This window comes from Musca vetustissima, unplaced genomic scaffold (assembly GCF_032173495.1).
Source record: "Musca vetustissima isolate MV318-11 ecotype Yass unplaced genomic scaffold, APGP_CSIRO_Mvet_v1 utg288725, whole genome shotgun sequence".
NCBI classification, from domain to species: Eukaryota; Metazoa; Arthropoda; class Insecta; order Diptera; family Muscidae; genus Musca; species Musca vetustissima.
Window position 1 is genome coordinate 8,508 of NW_026882048.1, and position 23,081 is coordinate 31,588.

At 36.9% G+C, this 23,081-nt stretch overlaps 1 protein-coding gene across 1 annotated transcript; it reads left to right on the plus strand.

Annotated features, from left to right (window-relative positions):
• Positions 1-1,567: 1,567 nt before the first annotated feature.
• On the plus strand, positions 1,568-6,406 carry LOC133328180 (protein dissatisfaction-like; the record flags this gene model as incomplete). Its single annotated transcript, XM_061536736.1, has 2 exons — positions 1,568-1,648; positions 6,245-6,406. Coding segments are annotated over 2 exons (243 nt in total), but the record flags the coding sequence as incomplete, so codon positions are not given.
• Positions 6,407-23,081: the final 16,675 nt, after the last annotated feature.

Sequence of the window (23,081 nt, forward strand, 5' to 3'; positions counted from 1 at the left end):
GAAAGTGATTCTATGCATATTTTCAAAAAGTACTATTGGTCTATCACGTTTCCTTTTGCCTGTTACAAACATATGCACAAAGACATAATACCCTGTATCCAGTTTGGTGAAGGGTATAAAAATCCACGCCTTTATTGATATATTCAAAAAATATTTTTTAAAAAATCCCCGTCTTTGTTGGTACCTCAAAAAATATTTTAAACAAATCCATGCTTTTGTTGGTTCATCAAAAAATATTTTTAAAAACTCCACGCCTTGTATAAACCTTAAAAAATAGTTTTAAAAAATCTATCAGAGAACCTTGAAAAAAGATTTTTAAAAAATCCTTGAAAAAAGATTTTTAAAAAAATCCAACCCCTGGGAATTTTTCAAAACTTATCTTTCTGATTTTATTGAAAAATTTTAAATAAACACCTAACGTTGTTAAATAAATTTTGCAACAAATTTCCATATGTTTTCTTTTGAATAATAACAACAAAAATTTTCAAAAGAGAAATATTAAAATCAAAATTTCTCACAATGGAGAAAAAAACAACAACAGCACGTTTCCCAAAAACCCGAAAAAAAAAAAACAAAAGGACCAACAAAGTTTATTTTAAAAAGATAAACACATGGTGACATCAAAAAGTTTTTTTTTTTTTTTTTAAAAAAACAATTTTGAAAAAACAACAAAAGGGGGCACACAAAAGAGAAAACTATTACAACAACTAGTGACACGCACCAAATAAAAAAGGATACACCAGAAAATTATAAGCCACAATGTGAGGTAAGGGGTTTGATGAGAGAGGTGAGGTGAGGGATGAGGGGAGAGGAAGACAAAATTATTGAGGGACCTCTTTAAAAATTTTATCAACGGTTAGAGGTGAACAAAAATGGGCAAGACGGAAATTCCAATATAAACAAAACAACCGAAAAGGCACAAGGTCCTTTAAAGTGGTGTGAAGTGAAAACACACACACACACTGTGGTGTGTCACAGTGCTAGCAAAACATTACCTTTTTGTTGTTAAGCCAAGACCCTGGGTGTTAAACTTAACAAATACCGGATAATTGTGCACACACTTCACCCCTTCGAAGGGTGTGGAAATTGTGTGGCACGCGTCATTGATTAGCTGGCCGGCGGACAAGCTACGGCTGTTATTTGAAGTGTATGGGGGTTTTGGTTAAGCGGTCCATATCATCACTTTTGGTCCTCACAGGAACAACAAAAACAATAACAACAATATGTCAATTGTCACTAATTCTTGGACGGAGGGAGAAAATATGTTTCTCCTGTTGCTGCTGCCGGGTTGGTTTGGCTTGTTTTGACAAGTGTCAAGGATGAATTTTGAATGTTTCAAAAATAAAATGGTTTTACGTGCCCAGCGTAATGCCAGGGATTAGTAAAATAAATGGCATAGGAATTGTCAATAAACATCCTTAACATATCCGTCCAAAGAGGGAAAGGAGTTCTTCAACTGGTTGCAAACTTGTTTTTTTTTTAGGCTACAACAAGTTTTGAGGAATTCAGACTGTGTCCTTCCGAAATGTAATTTTTCTAACATTTGCTTTTCTGTTTTATTTTTCAGGGGACCGCCTTTTGGATATACCCTGTAAGGTGTGCGGTGATCGCAGTTCCGGCAAACATTATGGCATATACAGTTGTGATGGTAAGTAACCCAAACAAGTCTCTGAAAAAATTATTTAAAAACTCCAGGCCTTATAGCGACCCCCTAAAAAATTATTAAAAAACTCCAGGCCTTATAGCGACCCCCTAAAAAATTATTAAAAAACTCCAGGCCTTATAGCGACCCCCTAAAAAATTATTAAAAAAACTCCAGGCCTCATAAAATATTAAAAAACTGCAGGCCTTATGGCGACCCCCTAAAAAATGTTAAAAAACTCCAGGCCTTATAGCGACCCCTTAAAAATTATTAAAAAACTCCAGGCATTATAGCGTCCCCTAAAAAATTAAAAAACTCTAGGCCTTATATCGACCCCCTAAAAAATTATTAAAAAACTCCAGGCCTTATAGCGACCCCCTAAAAAATTATTAAAAAACTCCAGGCCTCATAGCAACCACCTAAAAAATTATTAAAAAACTCCAGTCCTCATAGTGACCCCCTAAAAAATATTAAAAAACTCCAGGCCTTATAGCGACCCCCTAAAAAATTATTAAAAAAACTCCAGGCCTCATAGCGACCCGCTAAAAAAATATTAAAAAACTCCAGGCCTTATAGAGACCCTCTAAAAAAGTATTTAAAAACTCCAGGCCTCATAGCGACCCCCTAACAAATTATTAAAAAACTCCAGGCCTTATAGCGACCCCCTAAAAAATTATTAAAAAACTCCAGGCCTTATAGCGACCCCCTAAAATATTATTAAAAAACTCCAGGCCTTATAGCGACCCCCTAAAAAATTATTAAAAAACTCCAGGCCTTATACCGACCCCCTAAAATATTATTAAAAAACTCCAAGCCTTATAGCGACCCCCTAAAAAATTATTATAAAACCCCAGGCCTCATAGCGACCCCCTAAAAAAATATTAAAAAACTCGAGGCCTTATAGCGACCCCCTAAAAAATTATTAAAAAACTCCAGGCCTCATAGCAACCACCTAAAAAATTATTAAAAAACTCCAGTCCTCATAGCGACCCCCTAAAAAAATATTAAAAAACTCGAGGCCTTATAGCGACCCCCTAAAAAATTATTAAAAAAACTCCAGGCCTCATAGCGACCCGCTAAAAAAATATTAAAAAACTCCAGGCCTTATAGAGACCCTCTAAAAAAGTATTTAAAAACTCCAGGCCTCATAGCGACCCCCTAACAAATTATTAAAAAACTCCAGGCCTTATAGCGACCCCCTAAAAAATTATTAAAAAACTCCAGGCCTTATAGCGACCCCCTAAAATATTATTAAAAAACTCCAGGCCTTATAGCGACCCCCTAAAAAATTATTAAAAAACTCCAGGCCTTATACCGACCCCCTAAAATATTATTAAAAAACTCCAAGCTTTATAGCGACCCCCTAAAAAATTATTAAAAAACTCCAGGCCTCATAGCGACACCCTAAAAAAATATTAAAAAACTCGAGGCCTTATAGCGACCCCCTAAAAAATTATTAAAAAACTCCAGGCCTTATAGCGCCCCCTAAAAAAATTATTTAAAAAATCCACGCCTTATAGAGGACCCCTAAAAAATTATTTAAAAAATCCACGCCTTATAGAGGACCCCCTAAAAATTATTAAAAAACTCCAGGCCTTATAGCGACCCCTAAAAAAATTTTTTAAAAAATCCGCGCCTTTTAGAGACCCCCTAAAAAATTATTTAATAAATTCCACGCCTAATATCACTTACTTAGCTGGCTTGTGACAGAACTTTCGTTCCATAAGCCGAGCTCAGAAAAGATTTCCAGGAGCGTCGGTCTTTTGCACAATTTTTCCAATTTGAAATACCATTTTCGGCAATGTTGTCTTCGACTTGATCTTTCCATCGTATTCGTGGCCTTCCCCTTCTGCGTGAACCATCAGTCGGTTCGCTTTTATATACCTGCTGGGCTGGGGCATCTTCATCCATTCTCACAACATGTCGCTGCAGCTCAATACGTCTAACAATGTCGATGACCGAGAATAGCTGGTACAACTCATAGTTCAGTTGACGGCGTAGATCTTTCGAAGAATTTTTCTTTCAAACACCCCAAGAGCTGCCTCATCTGCTTGCACAAGTACCCATGCTTCAGATCCATATAACAGCACGGGTAGTATCGGCGTCTTGTAAAGTGTGAGTTTGGTCTGACGGGATGTGGCCTTGTTTTTAAACTGCTTACTTAGACCATAGTAGCATCTGTTGGCCATCACAATCTTTCTCGAAATTTCAAAACTGATGTCATTCGTTTTATTTAATGCTTTATCACACCTCGAAGCTGTAGTTCTCAAGTTGGTCCGAGTCTACTGGAGGTCTTGCGCGTTGATACCATCAGCTTGGTCTTCTCACCGTTTACTGCCAGACCCACTTTGGCAGACTCTTTCTCAATTTGTTCAAAGGTGGCTTTTACCGCTCGCAATCTTCGACCCATTATCGTCAACATTAGGGGGTGTTTGGTTTTCTTTTTCTTTGATTTTTCATAGTAGGTTGGGTTTTCCGAGAGCGGGCAACTAACCCGACGCCTCAACCCATGTTTTATAGTTCTTATGGGTGAACTTGCGGCACATATTAGCTCACTATTTCATCGGGTGATGAAAGTAGCTCCCCAGATGGCACCACGAGGAGGTCAGTGTCCACAATTGAGATGAAAGAGGGACCAAGATAAGCCTGGACTTAGCCATGTTAAAGCCAATCAGAGCCGTTTCTTGGTATCTTTCATCTCCTACGCCAACCCACGCTTAATATAAACCTCTGAAAAAAATTATTTAAAAAAATCCACGCTCTCTTCTGGGGAAAATTATTTAAAGAATCCACGCCTGTCTATGGCCTCTGAAAAAAATTATTTAAAAAATCCACGCCTGTCTATGGCCTCTGAAAAAATTTTTTTAAAAAAATCCACGCCTGTCTATGGCCTCTGAAAAAAATTATTTAAAAAAATCCACGCCTGTCTATGGCCTCTGAAAAAATTTTTTTAAAAAAATCCACGCCTGTCTATGGCCTCTGAAAAAAATTATTTAAAACCAGTAAGGAAAGCAGTAAAGTCGGACGGGGCCGACTATATGATACCCTTCACCACTTTGGGTATATTCAACAGATGAATCATAACAGACGTCGAATTTTTGAAGGACCATTAACATGAAAATGGATCCATAAACATGCCATTCTGTAACCTACACTAAAGTTTTCATTTGGTCAGATATAGGGTTGCTTCTTACAAAGGGACAAAATTATATAAAGCAATGTAAAGGAAATGTATTATAGTAACTACAGTTCATTGTACCAATTGTGTGGAAATCAGACAAACTTTGGGTCTTTAGTGCACAATTTACACACACTCGGAAGAAAAAATATATAGGAGCTATATCTAAATCTGAACCGATTTTCACGAAACTTAACACACATAATTCTAGACCTTATTCATTACGCAATACCAAATTTCGTGCAAATCGAAATATATATAGGGACTTTGGTGCAACATTTACATTAAATCGGACAAAATTATATATGGGAGCTATATCTACATCTGGGCCGATTTTCAGTAAACTTAACACACATCATTCTAGACGTAATTCATTACGATATGCCAAATTTCGTGCAAATCGAAGGATATATAGGGACTTTGGCGCACCATTTACATAAAATCGGACGAAACTATATATGGGAGCTATATCTAAATCTGGACCGATTTTCTCAAAACTTGGCAGACATCACTCTAGGCTCAACTCAGTACGTTATGCCGAATTTCGTGCAAATCGAAATATATATATAGGGATTTTGGTGCACCATTTACATGAAATCGGACGAAACTATATATGGGAGCTATATCTAAATCTGGACCGATTTTCTCGAAACTTCGTAGACATCATTCTAGACTCAATTCAGTACGTTATGCCCAATTTCGTGCAAATCGAAAGATATATAGCGACTTTGGTGCACCATTTACATGAAATCGGACGAAACTATATATGGGAGCTATATCTAAATCTGGACCGATTTTCACGAAACTTGGCAGACATCATTCTAGACCTAAATGATTAGGCTGTACCAAATTTCGTGCAAATCGAAAGATATATAGGGACCGTTTACATTAAATCGGTTAAATATATATATGGGAGCTATATCTAAATCTGAACCGATTTTTCCCAATTTCAATAGGGTTCGTCCTTGGGCCAAACAAATGAGCTGTGCCAAATTTCATCCAATTCGGATCATAAATGCGACCTGTACTTTGCTCACAAAAATACATGGACAGACAGACAGACGGACGGACATGCATAAATCGACTTAGAAAGTGATTCTATGCATATTCTCAAAAGGAACCATGTGTCTATCTCGTTTCCTTTTGCCTGTTACAAACATATGCACAAAGACATAATACCCTGTACCACAGTGTGGTGAAGGGTATAAAAATCCACGCCTGTCTATGGCCTCTGAAAAAATTATTTAAAGAATCCACGCCTGTCTATGGCCTCTGAAAAAATTATTTAAAGAATCCACGCCTGTCTATGGCCTCTGAAAAAATTATTTAAAAAAATCCACGCCCGTCTATGACCCCTGAAAAATTTATTTAAAAAATAGACGTCTAATTTCTGAATTAAATTATTATTTTTCTCCCTTTTCCAGGTTGCTCCGGCTTCTTCAAACGTAGCATCCATCGCAATCGTATTTACACCTGTAAGGCAACGGGTGACATGAAAGGCCGCTGTCCTGTCGACAAAACCCATCGTAACCAGTGTCGAGCCTGCCGTCTGAATAAATGTTTTCAATCGGCCATGAATAAAGATGGTAAGTAGAAAAAAATTCCCCCTTCCCAAACGAAAGAAAAAATTAACTTCTAATTTAGAGAAGTGATTCCGGGCGGTCTTAAAATAACAACAAGAAGCCCGTAAGGAATTGTCATCCTCCCACAGCTTGTTATCCTTGTATTATGTTAAGAAAATAAAATTAATTATGCAAAATGCGATTTATAATCAGTTAAGGAGAAATTATATTGCAGGGTTTAAGTGTCAGAGTGTGTGTGGGTGAGTGTAAGGAGAAAGTTCTACCTTGGTAGCAGGATGTTGCTCATTAAAAATGTAAACGTTTTTGCTCCGGCATACCACAAGGATAATGATAATATCCTTTGTAGAACTCGGATATTTTTGGTATTTATTTGTTTTCTGGTCTGAAGGGAGTTAGTTGGAGTTCGGAAGGTGTTGCTGAGGCCATAGCTTAGGGTTATTTTTATAAAGGGAATTTTTACTTCTATAAACAAAGGATAATAAAAGTAATCCTTTCAGGATATCCCACTATGGTATATATATAGGGAAATATGGGTTTTATTGCAGCCCTCTGAGAAAAAAATTGATTTCGAGATTTTATTAAATTTTCCCCTATCCAAAATAATTCAATTTAACCTCACATTTTAAGTGGCCACACATCTACCTCCCATATTATGTATCTGTGTATGTACGTAGCTTTAAAGCTTTTAAGCCAATATTAAATGTAGCATAAAGACACAAAAGCGATTAAGTCCATTCGCATGGACCAAACGAAGTTAGCCTCAAACGTGCTCCAATAGGGGAGGTTGGGGGAAAAATATCCTACCCTCTACAAATAAACAAATACATATTTAGATATACGAATAAAAACACAGAAAACCCAAAAAATTATCTAAACTAAAACATCGATAACAAAGGGAGAGGGAGAGAAAGAAAAATAACAGACTAAAATACACTGGAGGATATTTAAGTAAAATATTTTTTCAAGGGTGGCATAGGTGATGATAGATACCAAGCAACGGCTCGGATTGGCTTTAACATTGCGAAGTCCAGGCTTATCTTGGTCCCTCTTTCATCTCAATTGTGGACACTGACCTCCCCGCGGTGTCACCTGGGGTAGCTATTTTTCATCACCCGTTGAAATAGTGAGCTAATATGTGCCGCGAGTTCACCCATAAGAACTATAAAAAATGGGTTGAGGCGTCAGGTTAGTTGCCCACACTCGGAAACCCCCTTCTACTATGAAAAAGCAAATAAAAAGAAAATCAAACCCACCAAACGTATAAAGAACCACGATCTGCGAATCTGCACTTGGAATGTGCGCGCCTTGTACAGAACAGGCGCAGTTTTCGCTTTGGATGATGTACTCAAGAAGTACAAAGCCGATATTATTGCCTTACAGGAAATGCGATGGAAAAGGACTGGCGTAAGTAAATCCGATGATTACGCCCTGTATTATAGCTGCCATGAAGAGAGACTTGAATTTGGCTGCGGATTTATGGTTAAGAGAAGAATAAAAGACCTCGTCTCCAGATTCGCTACAGTAGTTAAGTGAATTGTTATAATCCGTATAAAAGCGAAGTTCTTCTACATCAGTCTTATTTGCGCCCATGCTCCGACCGAAGACAATGATGAACAGACAAAAGACATATTTTATGAGCGCCTAGGAACAGCATATGATCGCTGCCCTGGCCATGACATTAAAATTCTGCTAAGAGATTTTAATGCAAAAATCGTAAGGGAATATATCATTGGTCCCATCGTCGGAAAATTTAGCCTCCATGAAGATACATCCGACAACGGCATGAGGTTGATTGACTTCGCGGCAGCAAAAACATGGTAGTTAGCAGCACCAGATTCAAGCATCTCGATATACACAAGCCCACCTGGATTTCTCCTGAACAAGCAACGAGAAATCAAATTGATCATGTTGTGGTAGACGGAAGGCATTCGTCCAGTGTATTAGACGTGCGATCGATCCAAGGAGCGAATATCGATTCGGACCACTACCTTGTGGCAACCAAGGTACGCACCAGTCTTAATGTAGCAGCAATGGTGCGATCTTACACTACACGGAAACTCGACGTCGAAAAGCTGCAAATACAACAGATAGCCGAGCCCTACTCCGCTCAACTTACCCAACTGGTTGACGAAAGCACCCTTTGTCCCGATAATAGTATAGAAGCACAATGTTCCGTACAAACTGCAGCAAAAGCTACACTTGGGTACCAAAAACCACCACCTAGAAACCCATGGTACCATCAGGAGTGTTGTAATGCTACTGATGTGAAAAACGCAGCCTATAGGGCAACCCTACAGACAGTAGCAACACGTAAAGTGATGGAGAACTATCGGGAGAAATGTAGGGGGGAGAAACGTGTTTTCAGAAAAAATAAGAAAGAACAAGAAAACGTGAGAGTGAGCAAATCGAGATGTACAGGAGTCAGAATGAAGTCCGGAAATTTTACCAACGAGTAAAACACCAAACCAAAGTCATTGGTGCAGGCACATCCTCCTGTAGAGATGAAGAAGGAAACCTGGTGACAGATACAGACAGCGTGTTGAGGATCTGGATGGAGCATTTTGAAGAACTTCTGGTATCAAATAGTAGCGGTGAAGAGGATACCCCAGAACCAATTATAGATGACGGTATAGAGTGTATACCACCTAGCCAAGATGAGGTCATAAAAGCAATCAATCGGCTGAAGAACAATAAAGCAGCAGGTGCCGATGGGTTACCAGCCGAACCATTCAAGACTGGTGGTCAGATGCTGGTAAGGAGCATGCACCAGCTGATTAGTACAATTTGGCTAGAAGAATGCATGCCCAATGATTGGAACCTCAGCATCCTGTGTCCCGTGCACAAAAAAGGAGACAGCTATAGAGGAAATAGCCTTATTCCCATCGCGTATAAAGTGATCAATGACATTATTGGACCATATCAATGCGGCTTCAGACCTGGCAAATCCACCATTGACCAGATTTTCACTCGGCGCCAAATCCTGAAAAAAACCCACGAAAAATACATCGACACATACCACCTATTCGTCGACTATAAAGCCGCATTCGACAGCCCTATCCGTTCAGAGGTGTTTAAAGCTTTGTCTACGTTCGACATTCCTGCAAAATTAATTCGGCTATACAGGATAACTTTAAGTGGCATAAGGTCAGCAGTTAAAGTCGGAAAGGACCTATCGGAGCCCTTCAGTACCGAACGAGTATTCAGACAAGGTGTGAGTTTGTCGTGTGATCTTTTTAGTATCCTGCTGGAAAAGGCCATACGAGACGCAAAGGTGAACAGAAATGGTACTCTGTACACAAAACAACATCAGTTACTCGCCTACGCCGATGACATCGTTATAATGGGTCGAATATTGCGTGCGGTAACAGCCACCTTGGAATAAATTGAGAAGGAGTTGAGTGGGTCTGATAGTAAACGGCGAGAAGACCAAGCTGATGGTATCAACGCACAAGACGTTCATTAGACTCGCACCAACTGTGTGGAACTTGAGAACTACAGCTTCGAGGTAGTTAAAGATTGTATATATCTTGTTACCGCCATAAATAAAACGAATGACATCAGTTTTGAAATTCGGAGAAGAATTGTGATGGCCAACAGATGTTACTATGGTCTATGTAAGCAGTTTCGAAACAAGGCTACCTCCCGCCAGACCAAACTCACACTTTACAAGGCGCTGATACTACCCGTACTGTTATGTGGATCTGAAGCATGGGTACTTGCGCAAGCAGATGAGGCAGCTCTTGGGTTGTTTGAAAGAAAAATACTCCGAAAGATTTACGGGCCGATCTGCGTCGACGGTGAATATCGACGTCGAATGAACCACAACATTTACAATTTATTCGCGGACAGCAACATAGTCAGTCGTATTGAGCTGCAGTGACTACGATGGCTAGGCCATGTTGTGCGAATGAATGAGAATGCCTCAGCTCAAAAGGCATATACAAGCGAGCCTACTGATGGTTCCCGTAGAAAGGGAAGGCAACGAATCAGGTGGAAAGACCAAGTAGAAAATCGGCGTCGAATGAACCATGAGCTTTACAATTTCTTCGCGGACATCGTTATAGTCAGTCGTATTGAGCTGCATCGACTACGATGGCTAGGCCATGTTGTGCGAATGCCCCAGCCCAAAAGGCATATAAAAGCGAACCAGGTGATGGTTCCCGTAGAAGGGGAACGCCACGAATCAGATGGATAGGCCTTGGATAGGCCTCAATAAAAATTATTTAAAAAATCTACGCCATGGATAGGCCTCAATAAAAATTATTTAAAAAATCTACGCCATGGATAGGCCTCAATAAAAATTATTTAAAAAATCTACGCCATGGATAGGCCTCAATAAAAATTATTTAAAAAATCTACGCCATGGATAGGCCTCAATAAAAATTATTTAAAAAATCTACGCCATGGATAGGCCTCAATAAAAATTATTTAAAAAATCTACGCCTTGGATAGGCCTCAATAAAAATTATTTAAAAAATCTACGCCTTGGATAGGCCTCAATAAAAATTATTTAAAAAATCTACGCCTTGGATAGGCCTCAATAAAAATTATTTAAAAAATCTACGCCTTGGATAGGCCTCAATAAAAATTATTTAAAAAATCTACGCCTTGGATAGGCCTCAATAAAAATTATTTAAAAAATCTACGCCTTGGATAGGCCTCAATAAAAATTATTTAAAAAATCTACGCCTTGGCTAGGCCTCAATAAAAATTATTTAAAAAATCTACGCCTTGGATAGGCCTCAATAAAAATTATTTAAAAAATCTACGCCTTGGATAGGCCTCAATAAAAATTATTTAAAAAATCTACGCCTTGGATAGGCCTCAATAAAAATTATTTAAAAAATCTACGCCTTGGATAGGCCTCAATAAAAATTATTTAAAAAATCTACGCCTTGGCTAGGCCTCAATAAAAATTATTTAAAAAATCTACGCCTTGGCTAGGCCTCAATAAAAATTATTTAAAAAATCTACGCCTTGGATAGGCCTCAATAAAAATTATTTAAAAAATCTACGCCTTGGATAGGCCTCAATAAAAATTATTTAAAAAATCTACGCCTTGGATAGGCCTCAATAAAAATTATTTAAAAAATCTACGCCTTGGGTGGATCTCAGAAAATGTTATTTAAATAAAGTACGCGGAGTACCACTGTGCTAAAATTTGGGTGGCTGGGTGGGTGAAAAGTGGCAAAATAATAGACCATGAAAATAATCATAAAAGTGAGAAGAATCCTCTGACAAAACGTGGGAATTGAAACACATTTTCCCAAAAAAAAAGCAACCAACAAAACCTCTTCGTTCTGTTCTGGTATGAATGTATCGACATGGTGTGCGACTGTGTGTGTGAATGTGTCTGTGTGTGTTTGTGTGTGTTTGTGGTGCCAGCTACTAGCTAGAAAGCTACAGCGGTTGTGAAAATACCAAAAATTACTGAAAATGAATGGAAGTGAATGAATGGTGAGGTCGGTCGGTTGGTCGGACGGACAGACAGACAATCGAGCCACCAACCTTTTATGCAATCATATTCCCGGACAGAGTGCAAAAGTTTTAATGTTCAAAGGCCAAAAGTGGTGAATTATGTTGATATGGTGGTTGGTTGGTTAGTTGGTGGATGTTGTTACTGTTGTCGTTGTTGTTGGTGGGTGAGTGAGTCCTTTGCCACTGCTTCCAGAGGCTTATGACAAACATTCGCTGCACTGTTGTTGTTGTTATTTTTGTTTTATTCAAAAACAATCTAATAGCGGATTACAAGCATTATCCCATCTCGAAAGTGGAAAAGTGTTTACACTTCATGCCTTTGTCGAGTTTTTAGATGGGATTTGTTTGGAGAAATATTCTATCGGTTGGCTGGGATGAGCAAGGATTCTAGAATAATGCCGCTGATGATGGCCCTCGTTCGGCAACAATTGAAAGTTTATTGACAAATATTGCAATTTAGAAAAAGATTACCATGTCAAAATGTTTGGTCATAGATCATTTGGCGTATTAAATGAAGTGGAAGGATATTCGGGGATAACAACAAAATAAATACTATGGAGGGTGAGGCTTCTATAATACTTCAAGGTGTAGATTTTTTAAAGAATTTTTTCTGAGGTCCACACAAGGCGTAGATTTTTCAAATAATTTTTTCTAAGGTCCACACAAGGCGTAGATTTTTTAAATAATTTTTTCTAAGGTCCACACAAGGCGTAGATTTTTTAAATAATTTTTTCTAAGGTCCACACAAGGCGTAGATTTTTTAAATAATTTTTTCTAAGGTCCACACAAAGCGTAGATTTTTTAAATAATTTTTTCTAAGGTCCACATAAGGCGTAGATTTTTTAAATAATTTTTTCTAAGGTCCACACAAGGCGTAAATTTTTTTAATAATTTCTTCTAAGGTCCACACAAGGCGTAGATTTTTTAATAATTTCTTCTAAGGTCCACACAAGGCGTAGATTTTTTAAATAATTTTTTAAAGGGTCTATAACCAAGGCGTAGATTTCTTAAATAATTTTTTCAAGGGTCTATAACCAAGGCGTAGATTTCTTAAATAATTTTTTCAAGTGTCTAACCAAGGCGTAGATTTCTTAAATAATTTTTTCAAGGGTCTAACCAAGGCGTAGATTTCTTAAATAATTTTTTCAAGGGTCTAACCAAGGCGTATATTTCTTAAATAAAATTTTCAAGGATTTAACCAAGGCGTAGGTTCCTTAAATATTTTTTTCAAGGATCTAACCAAGGCGTAGATTTCTTAAATATTTTTTTCTGAGATCCACCCAAGGCGTAGATTTCTTAAATAAATTTTTCAAGGATTTAACCAAGGCGTAGGTTCCTTAAATATTTTTTTCAAGGATCTAACCAAGGCGTAGATTTCTTAAATAATTTTTTCTGAGACCCACCCTAGGCGTAGATTTCTTAAATAATTTTTTCTGAGATCCACCCAAGGCGTAGATTTCTTAAATAATTTTTTCTGAGATCCACCCAAGGCGTAGATTTCTTAAATAATTTTTTCTGAGATCCACCCAAGGCGTAGATTTCTTAAATAATTTTTTCTGAGATCCACCCAAGGCGTAGATTTCTTAAATAATTTTTTCTGAGATCCACCCAAGGCGTAGATTTCTTAAATAATTTTTTCTGAGATCCACCCAAGGCGTAGATTTCTTAAATAATTTTTTCTGAGATCCACCCAAGGCGTAGATTTCTTAAATAATTTTTTCTGAGATCCACCCAAGGCGTAGATTTCTTAAATAATTTTTTCTGAGATCCACCCAAGGCGTAGATTTCTTAAATAATTTTTTCTGAGATCCACCCAAGGCGTAGATTTCTTAAATAATTTTTTCTGAGATCCACCCAAGGCGTAGATTTCTTAAATAATTTTTTCTGAGATCCACCCAAGGCGTAGATTTCTTAAATAATTTTTTCTGAGATCCACCCAAGGCGTAGATTTCTTAAATAATTTTTTCTGAGATCCACCCAAGGCGTAGATTTCTTAAATAATTTTTTCTGAGATCCACCCAAGGCGTAGATTTCTTAAATAATTTTTTCTGAGATCCACCCAAGGCGTAGATTTCTTAAATAATTTTTTCTGAGATCCACCCAAGGCGTAGATTTCTTAAATAATTTTTTCTGAGATCCACCCAAGGCGTAGATTTCTTAAATAATTTTTTCTGAGATCCACCCAAGGCGTAGATTTCTTAAATAATTTTTTCTGAGATCCACCCAAGGCGTAGATTTCTTAAATAATTTTTTCAATTTTTTTTTTTTGACAAATATTGCAATTTAGAAAAAGATTACCATGTCAAAATGTTTGGTCATAGATCATTTGGCATATTAAATGAAGTGGAAGGATATTCGGGGATAACAAAAAATATCTGGTTCAGAGGGGAAGGTTTGTGTGGTCCTTGATAAAATATTTTTAAAAATCGAAATAATAATTTGGATTTTTCTGAGGTCCATCCAAGGTGTTAGGCGACAAGGCATAGATTTTTTAAATAATTTTTTCTAAGGTCCACAAAAGGCGTAGATTTTTTAAATAATTTTTTCTAAGGTCCACACAAGGCGTAGATTTTTTAAAGAATTTTTTCTAAGGTCCACACAAGGCGTAGATTTTGTAAATAATTTTTTCTAAGGTCCACACAAGGCGTAGATTTTTTAAATAATTTTTTCTAAGGTCCACACAAGGCGTAGATTTTTTAAATAATTTTTTCTAAGGTCCACACAAGGCGTAGATTTTTTAAAGAATTTTTTCTAAGGTCCATACAAGGCGTAGATTTTGTAAATAATTTTTTCTAAGGTCCACACAAGGCGTAGATTTTTTAAATAATTTTTTCTTAGGTCCACACAAGGCGTAGATTTTTTAAATAATTTTTTCTAAGGTCCACACAAGGCGTAGATTTTTTAAATAATTTTTTCTAAGGTCCACACAAGGCGTAGATTTTTTAAATAATTTTTTCTAAGGTCCACACAAGGCGTAGATTTTTTAAATAATTTTTTCTAAGGTCCACACAAGGCGTAGATTTTTTAAATAATTTTTTCTAAGGTCCACACAAGGCGTAGATTTTTTAAATAATTTTTTCTAAGGTCCACACAAGGCGTAGATTTTTTAAATAATTTTTTCTAAGGTCCACACAAGGCGTAGATTTTTTAAATAATTTTTTCTAAGGTCCACACAAGGCGTAGATTTTTTAAATAATTTTTTCTAAGGTCCACACAAGGCGTAGATTTTTTAAATAATTTTTTCTAAGGTCCACACAAGGCGTAGATTTTTTAAATAATTTTTTCTAAGGTCCACACAAGGCGTAGATTTTTTAAATAATTTTTTCAAGGGTCTAACCAAGGCGTAGATTTCTTAAATAATTTTTTCAAGTGTCTAACCAAGGCGTAGATTTCTTAAATAATTTTTTCAAGGGTCTATAACCAAGGCGTAGATTTCTTAAATAATTTTTTCAAGTGTCTAACCAAGGCGTAGATTTCTTAAATAATTTTTTCAAGGGTCTAACCAAGGCGTAGATTTCTTAAATAATTTTTTCAAGGGTCTAACCAAGGCGTAGATTTCTTAAATAATTTTTTCAGGGGTCTAACCAAGGCGTAGATTTCTTAAATAATTTTTTCAGGGGTCTAACCAAGGCGTAGATTTCTTAAATAATTTTTCTGAGGTCCGCAGAAGGCGTAGATTTCTTAAATAATTTTTTCGCGGTCCGCAGAAGGCGTAGATTTCTTAAATAATTTTTTCAAGGGTCTAACAAGTCGTATATTTTTTAAATAATTTTTGCTAAGGTCCACACAAGGCGTAGATTTTTTAAATAATTTTTCTAAGGTCCACACAAGGCGTAGATTTTTCAAATAATTTTTCTAAGGTCCACACAAGGCGTAGATTTTTTAAATATTTTTTTCTAAGGTCCACACAAGGCGTAGATTTTTTAAATAATTTTTTCTAAGGTCCACACAAGGCGTAGATATCTTATATAATTTTTTCAAGGGTCTAACAAAGGCGTAGATTTTGTTAAATAATTTTTTCAAGGGTCTAACCAAGGCGTAGATTTCTTAAATAATTTTTTCAAGTGTCTAACCAAGGCGTAGATTTCTTAAATAATTTTTTCAAGGGTCTAACCAAGGCGTAGATTTCTTAAATAATTTTTTCAGGGGTCTAACCAAGGCGTAGATTTCTTAAATAATTTTTTCAAGGGACTAACCAAGGCGTAGATTTCTTAAATAATTTTTTCAGGGGTCTAACCAAGGCGTAGATTTCTTAAATAATTTTTTTCATGGACCTACTGAGGCGTAGATTTCTTAAATAATTTTTTTCATGGACCTACTGAGGCGTAGATTTCTTAAATAATTTTTTCATGGACCTACTGAGGCGTAGATTTCTTAAATAATTTTTTCAAGGGACTAACCAAGGCGTAGATTTCTTAAATAATTTTTCTAGGGTCTAACCAAGGCGTAGATTTCTTAAATAATTTTTTCAAGGGTCTAACCAAGGCGTAGATTTCTTAAATAATTTTTTCAAGGGTCTAACCAAGGCGTAGATTTCTTAAATAATTTTTTCAAGGGTCTAACCAAGGCGTAGATTTCTTAAATAATTTTTTCAAGGGTCTAACCAAGGCGTAGATTTCTTAAATAATTTTTTCAAGGGTCTAACCAAGGCGTAGATTTCTTAAATAATTTTTTCAAGGGTCTAACCAAGGCGTAGATTTCTTAAATAATTTTTTCAAGGGTCTAACCAAGGCGTAGATTTCTTAAATAAGGGTCTAACCAAGGCGTAGATTTTTTAAATAATTTTTTCAAGGGTCTAACCAAGGCGTAGATTTTTTAAATAATTTTTTCAAGGGTCTAACCAAGGCGTAGATTTTTTAAATAATTTTTTCAAGGGTCTAACCAAGGCGTAGATTTTTTAAATAATTTTTTCAAGGGTCTAACCAAGGCGTAGATTTTTTAAATAATTTTTTCAAGGGTCTAACCAAGGCGTATATTTTTTAAATAATTTTTTCAAGGGTCTAACCAAGGCGTATATTTTTTTAAATAATTTTTTCAAGGGTCTAACCAAGGCGTATATTTTTTAAATAATTTTTTCAAGGGTCTAACCAAGGCATAGATTTTTATACCCTTCATCACACTGTGGTACAGGGTATTATGTCTTTGTGCATATGTTTGTAACAGGCAAATCAGAAAGAATCACTTTCTGAGCCGATTTATGCATGTCCGTCCGTCTGTCTGTCCATGTCCAAGTACAGGTAGCATTAATTATTCGAATTGGATGAAATTTGACACAGTTCATTCATTTGGCCCAAGGACGAACCTTATTGAAATTGGGAAAAAGCGGTTCAGATTTAGATATAGCTTCCATATATAGTTTTGTCCGATTTAAGGTTAATGATGCACCAAAGTCCCTATATATCCTTCGATTTGTACGAAATTTAGCACAACGTACTGAATTAAGTCAAGAACGATGTGTGTTAAATTTCGTGAAGATCGGTTCAGATTTACATATAGCTTCTACATGAAAAAATTAAAATTTAGTATCGGTTGGAGAATGACGTGTTTATGGATCCAATTTCATTTTATTGTTCCTGTAAAATTGCGACGTCTGTTAGAATTCATCTGTTGAATATACCCAAAGAGGTGAAGGGTATCATATAGTCGGCCCCGTCCGATTTTACTACTTTCCTTACTGGTTTTAAATAATTTTTGTTGAGGTCTATCCAAGGCGTAGATTTTTTTTAAATAATTTTTATTGAGGTCTATCCAATATTTTTAAAAACTCCACTTTTAAACTCTTACACGTCTACCCCTTTCCATCGTTTCAATTAACGTGTGTTTTGCTGCATCACCCTGCACCTCCTGCAATTGTTGTTGTTGCTGCTGCTGTTGTTTTAATCCGATTTTAATGTTGACACTGACACTTCACTTTTATGATGTCACACACTTGTAGGCTGAAATGTCAAATGACAACGTAAACACCCACCATGTCCCATACCCCCTTCTCATCATAGTTTATTGTAACTCTTCAGAGGCATATCCAGTGGCTTACATTCCCCCCTCATATATATGTGAGAGCTAAAGGTATAATTGTTACCGGGAACATTTTTACGAAAGGATATACCCTGCAAATTGTCGTGTAATGAAAACACAGAAAAATGCGATACAAGTGCATGAGAATTTCACATGTTGAAAAGGATTAAAGGAACAAAACATAACATGATGCGATAAATGAAAGGGTTGTATATTAAAAGGCAGTACAATGCGGCTCAGGATATGGGTAGAGGTTTTACATGATGGGGTGTTGTTGTTTAAATTTTAAAATTTAAAAAATCTACGCCTTGTTTGGATCTCAGAAAACAAATTTTGAAAATCTACGCCTTGGATGGATTTAAAAAAAAAAATTAAAAAATCTGCGCCTTGGGTGGATCTCAGAAAAAAAAAATTAAAAAATCTACGCCTTAGGTGGATCTTCGAAAAAATTATTTAAAAAATCTACGCCTTAGGTGGATCTTCGAAAAAATTATTTAAAAAATTTACGCCTTAGGTGGATCTTCGAAAAAATTATTTAAAAAATCTACGCCTTGGGTGGATCTCAGAAAAAAAAAAATATTTAAAAAATCTACGCCATAGGTGGATATTAAAAATGTACGCCTTAGGTGGATCTTCGAAAAAATTATTTAAAAAATCTACGCCATAGGTGGATATTAAAAATGTACGCCTTAGGTGGATCTTCGAAAAAATTATTTAAAAAATCTACGCCTTGTGTGGACTTCAGAAAAATAAATATTTAAAAACCACTGAGCGGAGCAGTTGGACGGGGCCGACCATACGATACCCTACACAACTACCAGAGAACTCTATCTTTCTGCGAATTTTTATTCCGAGCCTGGGTAATATTTCGTGATATTTGCTAAATCTGGCACGATTAGAGGTCAACAGCACCTCTACTTTACACTGACATATTTTCCGAATATTACCAATATTCTGTACAGTACAACCGTGGATTGTGTTGTGATGTTCGGCTTACAATTGTAGCCTATAGATCGAATCGAAAAAAATAAGTTGTCACTTCATCCAAAATTTATTATCTGATCATCACCGAAAATTATAGGCGTTGTCCTTGACCATAACTGGAACCTCATGGAACATTTCAAAGCGATCAGCGCTATATTTCCGCCTTCTAGTGGCGTAATGGTTTATTAAATAATATATGAATACGTAAGCACCTAAAAATATTTACGTGTAGCTTCCACATCCAAGTACATACGACAGTATAATCGATATCAATTGAAAGGCCAACAACTCCTCTTGGATATACAATCAACTTCTCGGGTCTATGTCCTTCAGGAGTAAATATATACGCTATAGAATACAAATTTTGTAATTTTTTACACAAAAGTCAAGGGCCTTTTACTTACTTAGCTGGCTTGTTACTGAACGGTTGTTCCATAAGCCGAACTTAAAAACGATTTCCAAGCGCGTCGATCTTGTGCGCATCTCCTCCAATTTGGAAGACCAAGATGTTGTTTTCTACTTGGTCTTTCCATCTGATTCGTGGCCTTCCCCTTCTACGGGAACCATCAGTAGGCTCGCTTTTATATGCCTTTTGAGCTGAGGCATTCTCATTCATTCGCACAACATGGCCTAGCCATCGTAGTCGCTGCATCTCGATACGACTGAATATGTCGATGTTTGCTTATAAATTGTAAAGCTCGTGGTTCATTTGACGCCGATATTCACCGTCGACGCAGATCGGCGGCCCGTAGATCTTTCGGAGAATTTTTCTTTCAAACACCCCAAGAGCTGCCTCATCAGCTTGCGCGAGTACCCATGCTTCAGATCCATATAACAGCACGGGTAGTAACAGCGTCCTGTAAAGTGTGAGTTTGGTCTTGCGGGAGGTGGCCTTGTTTCTAAACTGCTTACTTAGACCATAGTAGAATCTGTTGTCCATCACAATCCTTCTCCGAATTTCAAAACTGATGTCATTCGTTTTATTTATGGCGGTACCAAGGTATATACAAACTTTAACTACCTCGAAGTTGTAGTTCTCAAATTCCACAGTTGATCCGAATTAATTGGACGCCTTGCGCATTGATACCATCAGCTTGGTCTTCTCACCATTTACTGCCAGTCCCAGTTTGGCAGATTCCTTCTCAATTTGTTCAAAGGAGCCATTTACGACTCACAATGTTCGATCCATTATGTCGATCTCATCGGCGTAGGTGAGTAACATGTGTTGTTTGGTGTACAGAGTGTCATTTCTGTTCACGTTTGCGTCTCGCGTGACCTTTTCCAGCAGGATGTTAAAAAGATCACACGACAAACTATCACCTTGTCTGAATCCTCGTTCGGTATTAAAGGACTCCGGTCCTTTCCGACTTTAACTGCTGACCTTATGCCACTTAAAATTATCCTGCATAGCCGAATTAATTTTGCAGGAATGCCAAACGCAGACATGGCTTTATACACCTCTGAACGGATAGGCTTTATAGTCGACGAATAGGTGGAATGTGTCGATGGGTTTTTCGTGAGTCTTTTCCGGGATGTGGCGCAAAGTGAAAATCTGGTCAATGGTGGATTTGCGAGGTCTGAAGCCGAATTGTTATGGTCCAATAATGTCATTGACCATTGGCTTCAGTCGTTCACACAGCACACTGGGTAGGACTTTATATGCGATGGGAAGAAGACTAATTCCCCTATAGTTAACACATATCGTCTTGTCTCATTTTTTGTGTACGGGACACAGTATGCTGAGGTTCTAATCATTGGACATGCATTCCTCTAGCCAAATTGAACTAATAAGCTGGTGCATGCACCTAACCAGCATCTGGCCACAAGTCTTGAATAGTTCCTGTAAGGCAATAATATCGGTTTTGTACTTCTTGAGTACATCCGCCAAAGCGGAAACTGCTCCTGTTCTGTACAAGGTGCGCACATTCTAAGGACAGATTTGCAGATCGTGGGCCTTTATACGTTTGCGGGGGTCGTCAACATTAGGGGGGTTTGGTTTTCTTTTTCTTTGCTTTTTCATAGTAGGAGGGGTTTTCTACCCGACGCCTCAACCCTTTTTTATAGTCCTTATGGGTGAACTCGCAGCACATATTAGCTCACTATTTCAACGGGTGATGAAAAATAGCTACCCCAGGTGACACCGCGGGGAGGTCAGTGTCCACAATTGAGATGAAATAGGGACCAAGATAAGCCTGGACTTCGCCATGTTAAATCCAATCAGAGCCGTTCCTTGGTATCTATCATCCCCTACGCCACCCAGGGTCCATTTGACCCGCTAAATAATGACCGATCTTTATCAAAACAGACACCCTTATTCTCTGGCCCGATCCCCTTCTCCCCTTGTACAATTTCGCGATGTTTGGGCCATCATTGCGCCCTCTGGTGCGACCAGAAAAGCCGACAAAAATTAAGTGTTTGGTCCTAAATATTAACCGATCTATACCGAAAACAATAGGGGTCTTCATTGGCCAGAACTCATCCTACATGCAAAATTACGTGAAGACTGGTCCATAACTGTGGCCTGTATCGTGTTTACAAATTATAATGGACAAACGGACGGACGGACGGTGGATCTCAGAAAAAATTATTTAAAAAATCTACGTCTTGTGAGGACCTCAGAAAAAATGATTTAAAAAATCTACGCCTTGTGAGGACCTCAGAAAAAAATTATTTATAAAATCTACGCCTTGTGAGGACCTCAGAAAAAAATTATTTAAAAAATCTACGCCTTGTGAGGACCTCAGAAAAAAATGATTTAAAAAATCTACGCCTTGTGAGGACCTCAGAAAAAAATTATTTAAAAAATCTACGCCTTGTGAGGACCTCAGAAAAAAATTATTTAAAAAATCTACGCCTTGTGAGGACCTCAGAAAAAAATTATTTAAAAAATCTACGCCTTGTGAGGACCTCAGAAAAAAATTATTTAAAAAATCTACGCCTTGTGAGGACCTCAGAAAAAAATTATTTAAAAAATCTACGCCTTGTGAGGACCTCAGAAAAAAATTATTTAAAAAATCTACGCCTTGTGAGGACCTCAGAAAAAAATTATTTAAATAATCTACGCCTTGTGAGGACCTCAGAAAAAAAATGATTTAAAAAATCTACGCCTTGTGAGGACCTCAGAAAAAAATTATTTAAAAAATCTACGCCTTGTGAGGACCTCAGAAAAAAATTATTTAAAAAATGTACGCCTTGTGAGGACCTCAGAATAAAATTATTTAAAAAATCTACGCCTTGTGAGGACCTCAGAAAAAAATTATTTAAAAAATCTACGCCTTGTGAGGACCTCAGAAAAAAATTATTTAAAAAATCTACGCCTTGTGAGGACCTCAGAAAAAAATTATTTAAAAAATCTACGCCTTGTGAGGACCTCAGAAAAAAATTATTTAAAAAATCTACGCCTTGTGAGGACCTCAGAAAAAAATTATTTAAAAAATCTACGCCTTGTGAGGACCTCAGAAAAAAATTATTTAAAAAATCTACGCCTTGTGAGGACCTCAGAAAAAAATTATTTAAAAAATCTACGCCTTGTGAGGACCTCAGAAAAAAATGATTTAAAAAATCTACGCCTTGTGAGGACCTCAGAAAAAAATGATTTAAAAAATCTACGCCTTGTGAGGAACTCAGAAAAAAATTATTTAAAAAATCTACGCCTTGAATCGTCCTCAGAAATCGACCTTTAAAAATGTTTGTCCTTTTCGTTATCAATTTTACTTTTCTCTCTCTCTATCCTTATTTGTTCCCTCATATCCTTGATGTCTTTCTGTGGTATGTCCTTAAGCTAGAATTCCTTACAACACCTATTGAGAAATGCTAAGGTGGCATCTAATTAAAATGTCCTGTCAATAGCATGTTATGTTCACACATATATTTGTGTGTATATATGTGAGTGTGGGTGAGTATGTATGCTGTTCTCTCATACATACATATATCCTTTTTGCCAAATGGCTTCCATTTGATTTCAAAGTTATATGCCTACACATACATATATACACATGTGTATGTGTGCGTATGTCTGTGTTAATAAAACTTCTGCTGATGATAATTGTCAAGCTCATGATGTCGATGATGACAATAATAATGATTGAGTGAAACAAATGAATGAATGAATGAACGAATGAGCCTGAATGTCACAATATTATGTTGACACAAAATATCCTCGGGCCAAAACATTAATAAATCATTTCCAACACAAATGCAC